This window comes from Squalius cephalus (assembly GCF_949319135.1).
Source record: "Squalius cephalus genome assembly, chromosome: 7".
Lineage (NCBI taxonomy): Eukaryota > Metazoa > Chordata > Actinopteri > Cypriniformes > Leuciscidae > Squalius > Squalius cephalus.
The window spans coordinates 43,986,037-43,999,994 of NC_137128.1; the positions used below are offsets into that span (position 1 = coordinate 43,986,037).

The 13,958-nt window shown below is 35.1% G+C and overlaps 1 protein-coding gene and 1 long non-coding RNA gene across 2 annotated transcripts in view; both read right to left on the reverse strand.

The window, feature by feature from the left end:
* LOC307161906 overlaps positions 1-13,958 on the reverse strand; it is a 642,191-nt gene that overhangs the window by 487,202 nt on the left and 141,031 nt on the right. The window lies entirely within an intron of this gene.
* Positions 1-13,958, reverse strand: part of LOC307161888 (potassium/sodium hyperpolarization-activated cyclic nucleotide-gated channel 2) — a 71,181-nt gene that overhangs the window by 49,871 nt on the left and 7,352 nt on the right. Inside the window, exon 4 of the mRNA XM_079876832.1 lies at positions 767-928. Within this exon, the coding sequence (XP_079732958.1) occupies positions 767-928 (162 nt within the window). The remainder of the gene's footprint in view (positions 1-766; positions 929-13,958) is intronic.

Consider the following 13,958-nt stretch of genomic DNA (forward strand, 5'->3'; position numbering starts at 1 on the left):
GCTTGGTTTTCTGAAGTAGTTGTGATTCGCCTCTCATAACATGCTCTAAATGCACGCAGAGGGGATTTTTTTTTTTTTTTTTTTTTTGTAATCGCGACTTTGAACGATTACGTAATCGTGGCATCCATAATAGTAATCGCGATTAGAAATTCGATTAATTGTGCAGGCCTAATTGGACATAGTGTTATCCAATTGCGTGCAGTGAGATTTTCAAATGCATGCTTGGTGCCGCCCCTCGAGCTGGACGATTTTCATTAGTTGACGCCAGACCATTAATCTTTTAGATTTAGGTCTGGATTTCCAGGTTACCAAGATAGTGGAAAGTAATGGAAAAACATATTTTTGTCATGTCTTAATGATCAAATAAAAAATAAAAAATGTCTTTACAGTGATCTATTGAAGAACAACCTCTGAGAAATCAAGTGTGCGTCATGTAGGTACATTTCATCATGAAAAGATAAACATTATTAGATGTAGCAGACAACATCTGAAGTCAACAGACACCAACTGGGAACCTTAATTTAGCTGGTCAATGAGAATCAGGTAATATCTGCAAACAGATTCTGCTTAATAGAATTCAGTTTCATTCAATTAAATTACCCCACTTGGATATTCGCTTTGTGAGAGTTGTGAACCAATTTTCTTAATATTAGTGCTAGCGGGGTGCTGTATTGTTCAGTGGCACACGCTAAGAAAGTCTCATTCCCTGCATGCAGACGTCTTTTGTTATTTATGTGCCTTCATAATTGAAAAAGGAATAACGTACCACCATCTTGTTGAGGGAGACCCAGCAGTCTGATGGGAAGTCTTGCAGCATTGGCACCAGAAACTGCAGACACCCGTCCCAGTGGCACAGCAACAACATCATCGCTATCAGGTTAATAATCCGCATGACTGCGCTCGCCAGGTCATACGTCATGTGGAAGATCTGGGAGGGCGGAATCACAACACAACATTAGCAAAAGTTTGTCTTATAAAAGTTATATTTAAAAAATAAAAAAAGTATCCAGGAAACCTGTTTGAAAACAATATATTTGCAATTCCACTTGGTGCCACTAGAGACAGAAATTACACACTTTACTAGTAAGAAACAGGGAAAAAATGGAAACAACAAGCTGCAATTTATTAACATTAGCATTTATTCATTGTTTATGTTATTATCTACATATATATACACACATTTTAATGACTTTTTATTTCACAATTCTCACAATTGCAGGTTTATATCTTGCAATTTTGACCTTTTTTCTTAGAAGTTAAAGATATAAACTTGCAATAGCTAGAAACAGCCAGAATTGAAAGATAAACTCGCAATTGAAAGAAAAATGTCAGAATTGTGAATTTTTATCTCACAATTTCGACTTTTTTCTTAGAATTGAAAGATATAAACTCTCATTTGTGAGTTATAAAGTCCGAATTGCTAGATACAAACTAGCAATTCTGAGAAAAAAACTAATTTCTCACAATTCTGAATTTTTTCTCTCAGAATTGCTAGTTTGTATCTAGCAATTCGGGACTTTATAACTCACAAATGAGAGTTTATATCTTTCAATTCTAAGAAAAAAGTCAAAATTGTGAGAAATAAATTCACAATTCTTTCAATTGCGAGTTTATCTTTCAATTCTGGCTGTTTCTGGCTATGTTTCTGTGTGTGTATATATATATATATATATATATATATATATATATATATATATATACACAAATATGTAGCCACATACATGGCTACAGGTACAGTATGTACACATTACACACACACATATATATATATACACACAGTACACGTGTGTGTGTGTGTGTGTGTGTGTGTGTGTGTGTGTGTGTGTGTGTGTGTGTGTGTGTGTGTGTGTGTGTGTGTGTGTGTGTGTGTGTGTGTGTGTGTGTTGTGTAACGACTGAACGGATCAAACACACCATTGTTCCACTTCACCTTCACAACCCCTCACCCAGGCAGACTCAGTGATGTCCGGTTTCCTCACTGAGAATTACCATCCTTTTGCTCACCTCATACACTTCAAACACACTCCGTCGGGAGAAAAGTTCAGGCTACAACAAACAGACAGACATGCAGTCCCATAGAAATGTAATTCTCTCCACTAATTCATTCACAAATCTGTCTAATGAACGAACGTGCATTTCCTCCCAGGACATTTTGTGTATTTATTACTGTTTGCATAGTGTCTGTTTGTATAGTGTTACGCATGCCTGAGGATAGAACTGCTAGTTAATGTCTAGGTGGTGTCTGGTATCAAAATATCCATCATTTAATGACTCACACTTTGGTGGAAATCACCTTCTCATAGAATGCAGTGTGTGTATGTTACATCCTCCTGAGACCCAGAATTTTTTTTTTTTTCATGTCATCACATTGTTTAGAGCATAAGAAACAAATGGTAAAAAAAAAAAAAAAAAACATTTTTGAAAAATTATATTTTATTCATATGTTACGCTATGTCCTCTGACACTAGGACATGATAAAAATAAAATGACATGAAATTATATGTATAGCCAAAAACAATGGGATTTTTTTTTTCAATCACCAATCAATTTTGGGGTTTCAGGATTTATTTTAACTAAAATTTGTATAAAGATGATTCTCAACTATGTTATGAAAGATATAACGGAATGAATTGATACACCAATTTACTTCATGCAATATGTGGGTAAAATGGCCATAAATTCATATTCCCATTCAATGCAATGTATCCATACACTGTATCTAATTTGCACATTAATGTGTTCTTGGAGCAACATTTAATGAAAAAAGAAGTGTAACAGCAATATTTTAATAACAATATCTAATATTTCATAGGAATATTGATGTATAATTTATTTCCATATTCACTTGTTGTGTCTCCTGAAATGCCTGATAAACATGATTTAAGTCCTGATGTCCTCTACAGTGGACATGTATGAAATCAACGCCCTGTTCTGTAACAGAAAGTCATTTTTTGATTTGAAACCTCATAACGTTTTCCTGAGATGTTGGTTTATGAAATACAATTTGAAAGGCAGTCCGATTTATATTATAATTACAATATATTATCATATTTCCATAAGAGTGCAACATTTGATCACTAAAGTAATGTCAGACATTTTTAAAGACCAAGGAGAAGTTGTTTTCATGGTGAAACCTCCAAACATTTGTTATCTCTGAAAAGTCCTGAATGTGCTCTTCACAGGACACCCACATTGTGACATATGACATGTATGGTGTCAGAGAAATTCACTAAAATATAATGTCCACTACAGAGGACAAAAGTCTATTCCTGGGTCCCAGGAGGATATAAATGGACACAAACTGCCAGCTTCCTCCAATCATGCAAATGAGTCAGCCTTTCAAACAAAGGAACTTTCCCGCTTGAGAATCGCACCTTTCTCATTGGTCAAGCCAAAACTCGAAGGTGTGACCTCTGTGGAACTTAAAGGTCCCATATTTTACACCTTTCTGAAGTATTATTTTAGGTTTTGATGTCCTTAAGAATATATATTTGCGGTATAAGTACCAAAAACCATCTCAATATATTTTTACAGCTCCTTTCTCAGGAGCTCTGCCAAGAACAGGCCGATTTTGGCCTGTCTACTCAATATTCATGAGCCTCTCTTCTGATTGGCCTGTTGTTTACTGAGTGACCCACCATTGGTGGGGGTGATGACTGAAGGCGGTGACTGAGTAGTTCTGACATCACATTTATACGGAAGTCACAACGGCTCTACTTTATGCAGGCTGTGTGCATTTGTCTGTGGATTGACTGTTTTGAAACTTATATGGTAGTTACATCGCCCCTCTGTTATCATGAAAAAAGCCAGGAAATTTCAGTTTTGACAATATGTGAGCTTTAAAAGCCAACACTAAGTTTCCTTTGTAGTAAAAACTGAAGGTTAAATGACTCTTTACACAGCTTCATTCCCCCATTCTGCTTTTTCAGTCACTTTCACTTTCCATTTTACCCATGTATGCATGACTGTGTGCATGTGTTTGTTTAGATTAGTTATGTGTTTGTGATTTATATAACTATAATTATATATAGTTAAATAAAAGTTATAAAACTTTTGATTGATTCTGGTCTGCTTATGAATTAAAGTGATCACAGCTACATGCTAAGAAAGAGTTATTTTTCTGTCGCCACGGAAAATATCCTTTCTGAGAGTTTACAGACTATCAATACTGAGTGTTCACTAATTAACAGATTAATTGATTGTAATATTAATTCAGCTACAGGAAGTTAATTCGATTAACTGATCTAAATATTTATAATGAATTATAACAAGTGATGATTAATTATTCATATTTCCCTTTTGAGCTAATTTGCTATGGATGTGATATATATAATATACATAAATGTTTTTAAAAATAGCATCTTTTAATGTTACATATTTTAATGTAAACAACTTTAGTGCACGTTTTAAATGTGCTTTACAAAAAAAGTGCCTCAACTTGAAGGTTAAACTTTACTGTACATATTTTCTCCTTTGTGAAAAATGATATATATCCATATTACAGTATTTGTTCAGTAGATTTTCTCTCTGGCTCTCGGTTGTCCAGAGGGTTTGTCTGAAGCCCAGCAGCGACGCACGAATCCTCCTGAGTTTACTTAGTGAAAACAGAAAGCTACTTTGTGAGCAGCTAATCAGACCTTTGTGAACAAATGCACCCAAAGGTCTCGTTCACGTCTCTCTCTCTCTCTCTCTCTCTCTCGTCCTGTTTTCCATTACAGATTTTTTCATCTTTCATCTCTCTACAGAATTTCAAAGCAAATAAACAGAGGAAGCAGCATGCATCTTCATCTTCGTCATCGAGTCACTTCAAGAGAAATCTCCAAGTACCATTTGGCTATAATTGTCAATAATCCCATTTTGGAAATGTGTTCAACATTACATAAGAACGGCTGTAATCTAGAGGAAGTTCTGATGGAGAAGATTGCAATGTGCGCACAACACAACATTACATACTGTAACATAACATAACAACATAACATAACATGACACATGACATAACATAAAACAAAACATGACACATGACATAACAACATAACATAACATAACATAACATAACATAACATAACATAACATAACATAACATAACATAACATAACATAACATAACATAACATGACGCATACTTTAACACAAAACAACATGACACATAACATAACATAACAAAACATAACATAACATAACACAACACAACATAACATGACAACACATAAAAAAAAATAAAAAAAAATATGACACATAACATAAAACACATTTTTTTGTTTATACATTACATAGCATAACATAAAACAACACAAAATAATATACTGTAACAACATAACATACTGTAATATAACAAATGAACACAACATAACAACATGCCACTTAACATAACACATATCTTAACCAAACATAACATAACAACAAAACAACACATAACAACATAACACAACACATAACATTAAACAACACATAACACACAACAACCTAATACATACTGTAGCTTAACATAACACACAACACATCACAACACATAACATAACACATAGCTTAACATAACATAACAACATAAAACAACACAACACAACACATAACAATATATAATACACACTGTACCTTAACATAACATAACACAACACAACACATCACATCACAACACATAACATAACACATAGCTTAACATAACATAACATAACAACATAAAACAACACATAACAACACAACACATAACATAACATAACATAACATAACATAACATAACATAACATAACATAACACATAGCTTAACATAACATAACATAACAACATAAAACAACACATAACAACACAACACAACACAACACATAACATAACATAACATAACATAACATAACATAACATAACATAACATAACATAACATAACATAACATAACATAACATAACAACACATAGCTTAACATAACAACATAACAACACAACACATACCATAACATAACAACACATAGCTTAACATAACAACATAACAACACAACACATACCATAACATAACAACATAAAACAGAACATAACAACATAAAACAGCACATAACAACATAACATAACATAACATAACATAACATAACATAACATAACATAACATAACATAACATAACATAACATAACATAACAAATTTGAATTGAATGCAAACCACTTTGAGGACACAAACACAGCAAGATGAGACAACACAATAAAAAAGGTACAACATTCAAATGAACAAAGTGAGACATCATTGCTCCCACAATAACATACCACATTACATAAAAGCAACATTCCTGAACACTGACGTTCACAGAATCCACCAGACAACACAAACACGGCTCCTGGATCCATTCAGAATGCTTTTCTATTGACCAGTCCCTGAAGAAACATTGACTCAGGCCCTGAAATCCCAACGTGATTAATGATCCACATCGAGCATCAAACGCCCGTCAGACACTGGACATCAGTCAGTGTAACACTGCACAGCGAGACGCTTGCTACACACACACGGACGCTGAGAGCGTCATGTGGTCAGACACACGCCTCCATAAATCACATCAACCCAAACACCATTAGTTACTTTAAGATATATGATGACAAGAAATGAATCTGCATAAAAAGAATTTGATCATAAATGAAGGAAAATCAGACAGTGTGATTTGTTCATTCACTCTCTATAACCCAATTTCCGGAGTTGTTTTCTAGTGCCAACGCTAACTAAGAGATTCGCTCCCATTTGGATGGCGTATCTGGTTTCTATGAGGACAGCTGGGATTTGCTGGAACACAGAGGAGCTTTACTTCCGGAAGATCAGGATACAGTTCTCAGTCCTGGCAATCTGCATTCTCCCAATGCATCAACTAAACTAGACATCAACAGCCATGTTTTGCTTTGTTACACCACCATTCAAAAGGTTGGGGTCAGTTTTTTTTTTTAGTCCTCCTGTCAATAATTTAAATAATATACCAAAATTACATATTTAAATGTTTTTTAGAATAGAAAAGTTTTTATTTGAAATATAAATCTTATATAAAATTATGAATGTCTTTACTGTCACTTTTGATTAATTGAATGCATCCTTCCTGAATTGAAGTATTAATTTCTTTTTTTTTTTAATCTTACTTATGTTTTTTTTCAATAAAATATGTTTTTTTTCATGCCTTAAAATAGCTTGAATGTAACTCTACACCCTTGCTTCATTATGTGACCCTGGACCACAAAACCAGTCACATGGGTTAATTTTCTAAAATTGAGATTTATACATCATCTGAACGTCGAATACATAAACTTTCCATTGATGTATGGTTTGTTAGGATATAACAATATTTGGCCGAGATACAACTATTGTAAATCTGGAATCTGAGGGTGCAAAAAAATCAAAACATTGAGAAAATCGAGTCCATTTATGTTCGCGATTGTGCTGCATTCACTCACAAAAATATTTTTTATATATATTTACGGTAGAAAATGTACAAAATATCTTCATGGAACATGATCTTTACTTAATATCCTAATGATTTTTGGCATAAAAGAAATATCGATAAATTTGACCAATACAATGTATTGTTGGCTATTGGCACAAATATACCCGTGCGACATGTGACTGGTTTTGTGATCTAGGGTCACATGATGAATATGCAAATTAGTCTCCGCCTCCACTCACTCAAACCAGCTCGGATTACCTGATCCACTCGGTCAAACTTTACTGTAGTAAACGTTGCACAACGGCCAGTGGAAATACTGGTTTAATTCAGCCAATATATGTTTAAACCAGAAACTGATTCAGAAGAAGAGGAAGAGTGAATTATACAGGCTCGTCTACAGGTCAATGTATCAGAAAAGCCAAGAAAAGCCAATATATGTTTAAACCAGAAACCGATTCAGAGGAAGAGGAAGAGTGAATTATACAGGCTCTTCTACAGGTCAATGTATCAGAATACTAATGCGTTTTATGTATCGCTCTCTGCGATGTTGAACACATACTGGTAAATGATATGATCTACGTTATTAAACAGCTAATAATATGTTGCTAATGTTACACAAACCATGTTCCCGTTCGGCATCCTTAGAAATGCTTTAAGCATCATAGAAAGTCAGTGGAGAAAAGCATCATAACATAGTAATATGCATCATATACATAATTCACCTGCTATATCGCTATATTTACCCAATTTTTCTTGTGCTCAGACTTTCTTTGGGACACTGCCGTTCAAAGGAGAAAATACTCAGCAATGATGTTGATTGATGAATTTGCATATTAAAGCTTAGACATATAAACAAGAATAAAAACTTGATTTGCACCACAGGGGGACTTTTAGAAATGAATACTTTTACTCATCAAGAATGCATTCAATTGATCAAAAGTGAGAGAAAACACATTTATAAATGTTAAAAAAGAGTTCCATTTCAAATAAATGCTGTTCTTTTCAACTTTCTATTCATCAAAGAATCCTGAACAAAATGATTATGGTTGCCACAAAAATATGAAGCAGCAGAACTGTTTGATAATAAGACACATTGAGCAAATCATCATATTAGAGTGATTTCTGAAGGATCATGTGACTCTGAAGACTGGAGTAATGATGCTGAAAATTCAGCTTTGATCACAGGAATAAATTACACTTTAAAGGATATTAAAACAGAAAATAGGTTGTTTTGTTTTTTTATATAATATTTTAATAAAATTTCACAGACTAAGGCCTGGTTTCACAGACAGACAGGACAAAACGTGCCTTAGAGAAAACATTACTGGTGTGCATCTCGAGACAAAACACTTGCACTGAAGAAAATATGTCATGCCATTGCTTTGTCTCGAGATGCACACGAGTAATGTTTTCTCTTTTCTAAGGTTGCGTTCAGTTAAAACAGCTCAAACATGCGTTTTAGTCTGGGAATACGCTTAAGTCTCGTCTGTGAAACCAGGAAAAAAAATTTAACACTAGAACTACCAAGGCAACTCATTTTGACTGTTTTAAAATTTTGCAATGTAATAACCTTGTTGAAATAAAACCCATGTAACTATAAGACCCTGACTTTTCCTGTCTATATTTTATTCTATCATTGTTATTTTATTAAAATTACAAGACACAAAAGAGTTTTGAGTATTTCTACCTTGAATGGCCATAACAGTCATACTGACCGTATGCATACAATTTTCATTGTAATTCTACAGCATGATATTTTTGCTCACTAAAACAAATATTGGTTACTAAATCAGTTTGTTTTCTCGCAGTTTATTATATTTTCATATTTTTTTCCCGTGACGGTCAGAATGACTGTTTAGGCCAGTTTGCGTTTCATATGAGCCCATAAAGGTTTTACCTATGCATTGAAATGCATAATGCCGATGTTTTTGTAAGTTATTGTATTCTAATATCCAAGGATGAATACATTTGTTTTCATTTTACAAAGAAAATAATAGAAAATTGATCACTTTCGAATTTGTATCTGTAATTATAGCTGTTCTGTGGTTGTCGATTAACTAATACATTTTCACGTACATTAGAATTAAAATGTAGTGTTCTGATGTTTATTATTACCTATCCTAACATTACAGATCCATTTATTCTTAGATTTGATATAGCTTATTGAAATTATATGCAAATAAGGTATGAGCGGTCAGAATGACTGCTATGGCCATTATAGAATTGCGTGTTAACACACGTCTATTATTGTGTGGTATCATCAATTTCACATCCTAAATGGCATATAAACCCGAACAAACTCCCTGTCTAAGTGTGCGGCTCCTAAACAGATCAAGCTGCTTTTCTTTCATTTTATCATTCGTCTACTGTAATGTTAAGTGTCTTTGTTTGCCTTGTTCACCTGCACAGAGCGTCTCTGCTTGGTTTGGCATAACAAGAAATCTATTCTAAATGCTTATGGATGCAACAGCCATCCATGCTTGAACTTATCTGACTCGAAAATCACAATGTATTAACTGGCTCTTCCAAGTGAATGAAAACAGCGCTCAGAACGCATAATCATAAGGATAATACAATTACAGCGGAGGCCGGCAGCGTGACGATGAATCAGACGTCTAATCAACACGTAGTAAGAGTCGTTCGCAAGCACCTGAGATGGAAAACAACTATACTGAGAAAAGAAATCAATAAAATGGCAATTGCAAACTCACTTCATGCAACAGCAGAAGCTTTCATTTCTGCAAATAATATTGTCTATTATTATATAAATAATAATATTTTGTCTATTTCTTTAGAAAACCATTTATGTACCAAAACATTGACCCGAGAAGCCTACAATGAAGCTCAAGGTTACTGTAATGAGAGTTGTTTTAGGGAAAATGAATCATTTGTACATTCAGACAAAGCTAAACGATCTCGATAACTCGACGAGGTCATTTACAGGAATGAACGGAGCGCTTTATGTTTATGTAGATTGAGTTCTCAGTGCGTGTCGTGAATGCGAAGGTTGTTTTTTCTACAGGAGCTGAACAGAAAGTTAACAAGGCATGTATCTGTACAGCATTGGTCTAATTGTATACTGCAGACAAATTACCAATCACAAGCTCATAATTATGCAAATTTGATCCACCTGATCCACCGCATCTTACCTGATAAAAGACAGCTATCGCACTGAAGTGCTTTATTAACTAAGAGGTTATTCTCTCAGATCCGGAGGGATCAAGAGTTATTGATGAACAACAGGAGTCTCACGTGTGTTTAATGAACAAACTATTTTCCAAGTCAAATAAGGTGCTTTACCACGGGGAACGTTTCAACTCACATTGATAATCGAAAGTGTCCCAAAGCAAAAGACTCTTAATGTCTTCCTGTTTCCTTTGAATGGGAAGCTGATTATCACACTAAAAGCATTATAAGTGTCAATAATGTAAATTATTAAGGGATTTAAAGTGGCACCGAGCAGTCAGTGTTAATTACGGCCAACTATTTGACTTGAAACAGATTTATTTATTTTCTGTCATTGAGAGAATGACAGCTTCCGTTATGGCTGGGTGACATAGCTAAACAAATTAAACTATAAATCCCACAATAACAATGCATTTTCTTATGTTTTATGTCAAAGATTTTTCAATGTTTTTGAAAGAAGTCTCTTCTACTCAAGATTAAAATACAGTAAAAACAATTATATTGTGAAATATTATTACAATTTAAAATAACTGTTTTCTATTCACATGATCCTTCAGAAATCATTCTAATATGCTGATTAGCTGCTCAAGAAACATTTCTGATTATTATTATTAATGTTAAAAACAGTTTTTTTTTTTGCTGATTAATATTTTTGTGGGAACTGTTATACTTTTTTTTCATGATTCTTTGATCAATAGAAACGTTCAAAAGAACAGCTTTTATTTAAAATATAAATCTTTTATAAAATTATGAATGTCTTTACTGTCACTATTTAATGCATCCTTACTGAATTAAAATATTAATTTATTTAAAAAAAATAAATAAATCGTACTGACCCCAAACTTTTGAACGGTAGTGTATATTTCTTACCAAAAGTATTTAAAACAAAAAATGTCACTCAGAGAGATTTTGTGAATAATGACAAACAAATAATTGAATCTTAAATATTGAGAAATATTGAATAAATTTACTAAACCAAAACCTTGAAAATAAATCAAACCCATAAACTCAAGTCCTTTTTGCTAGACTCCTGAAGTGAATACTGTTCTCAAAAACATCAAAACTTAATGAGAGCGAAATGACTCAATCATTTTGATCACTTTCTCAGAAAAAAACCTGTAAATTGTAATTGTATATCAGCTATTTTGTCAACGTTTAGAAGTACATTAGCATATAGCTGATCTCCAATACTGCATTAATATAATCACAATGTTGCTTAATTATATTGTCAGCAAAATCATGCAGAAATGACATACATGGGCATATTTCCATACAGTGTACGAGCCGCATCCATCCACAGTGTTTCAGAGCCTCATCGACTGACAGAGGTTTTGACACTGAGCTTTAATTACAGACAAAAGTGTGACTTCGCCATCAGATCTCCACTTGAGCCTGTCTGGACCTTGACAAGACAACAGTCAACACGTTTGAGATCAATTTATCAGTGTTAAAGTCCCCATCTGCTCTCCGTAGGGGTCTGCGCCCATAGCACAGGAAAATCAGAAAGGAAGTGTATGTAATGTCATCCGTTAGACAGACTTAAAAGAAAAGATCTGGTCACTTAAACAAAACTGAAAGGGGACCTATGAAACCCCTTTTTACAACATGTAATATAAGTCTCCGGGGTCCCCATGTGTCTGTGGAGTTTCAGCTCAAAATACCCCACAGATCATGTCTAACTCCATACTCAAAATGCCTCTTTTTGGGTGGAAGCAAAAACACTCTGTTTTGGTGTGTGTTTCTTTAAATGCAAATGAGCTGCTGCTCCCCGCACCCCTTTCCAGAAGAGGGCTGTGCCTTTACAGCTCGTGCCTCTGACGCTCCAGCAACAACCTAAGAGAAGATCCGGTATGGCTCCGTTTCCACAGAACTCTTTTTTTTGTCTCCATTATTCTCTATGTAAACATGCACTATGGACCTTGTGTTTTTTGTCTTAGCTTCACAGCCATTCACACAGAGGGCCCTATCTTACACCCAGCGCAATGCAGCGCCAAGCGTGATGCAAGTGTGTTTTGCTAGTTTCAGTCTGACGCAGTTATCATTTTCACATCCTGAGCCACGTTGTTTAAATAGCAAATGCATTTGCGGGTCCATGGGCGTGCTGGTCTGAAAACGAGGTGTGTTCTGGCGCATTGTTGGCGCGTTGCTATTTTGAGGCAACAGAAATAGACTGAGCCATTGGCCAACTGAACCCTGCTCTAAAGTCAATGGCGCAATATATATTTTGTTATTTAAAGAGCGCGTTAGTAATGTGCGCCTATAGGCGGGTCCACAACGCGCATACACTCTGCTTATTAAACACACAGGGACGCACAGCAGCACACAAACATGCCAAATATTTAAAATAAAAGGATTTCAATGTAAAAGATTATTATTGTGTACAAAAAGATATAGTGGAATCCGGCTTGTCCCGTAGATGTTCAGCTTGCGCATGAGCAGATCCGCTTGCGCTCTGGAGACGCGTTCGGTCTTTCCACTATCAAATATAAATATATAAATAGCGAATCCGCCATGGCACGAGCGCAACTGGCATTTAAAGGGAATGGGAGATGAGACTCTGATTGGTTTAACGCACTTAAATCCCAAAACACACCCATTACTCATTAAGAGAATAGGGACAACACTTTTAGACCATGCGCCGGGAGCGCCGACCATTTTTCCTGTCATTAAACTAGCAAAAGTGGATTCGGACTCGCCTTAAGTGAACTTGCTTTAGACCATGCGCTTAGATCGTTAAAATAGGGCCCACAATGTGTCTTTGCATCTAAAAATGAGAGATGTGGGCAGAGGAAAATGCAAGGTGTAGACTAGAGACACATTTTTTAAAAGTTCAACTTCTTTTAACTTGAGAGCAAAGTTTTTAGAGCGCTGTAAGATGCGAGACGCAAGCTCAACGGTCAAACACATCTGTGACCGTCCAGCGCATTTACATAGAAAAGTAGCGCAGTGGATTTAAAAAACGCATTCCTGTGTTCATTAATACAGCCAAAACATTTTGATTGCCTATCACGTAGATGAGACATTCTTGTGTTTCCACTAGCTGCTCTAGAGAGGAGATACACATGGCGGACTGCGTACGGCTCACTCAGGGGAGGAGCTAAGCTAATATGGTGTGGGCGGGGCCTGTTGCATTGTGATGTCACAGAGCACAGAAAATGCAAATGATTTGAGACTGTTTGTTATTTAAGGGCGATATAAAACAAGCAGTGGGTGGATTTGTACCACTATAGGATGGTTGTGTACATACACTGCTGACACACATTTATGATTATAACAGGTCCCCTTGTCCTGAAAAGTCTATTAAACCTCCTGATGTATAAAAGAGCCAGATCTGAGTGTTTTGGCTCGGTGGACTCGTGGTTCGTGCCAGCTGAG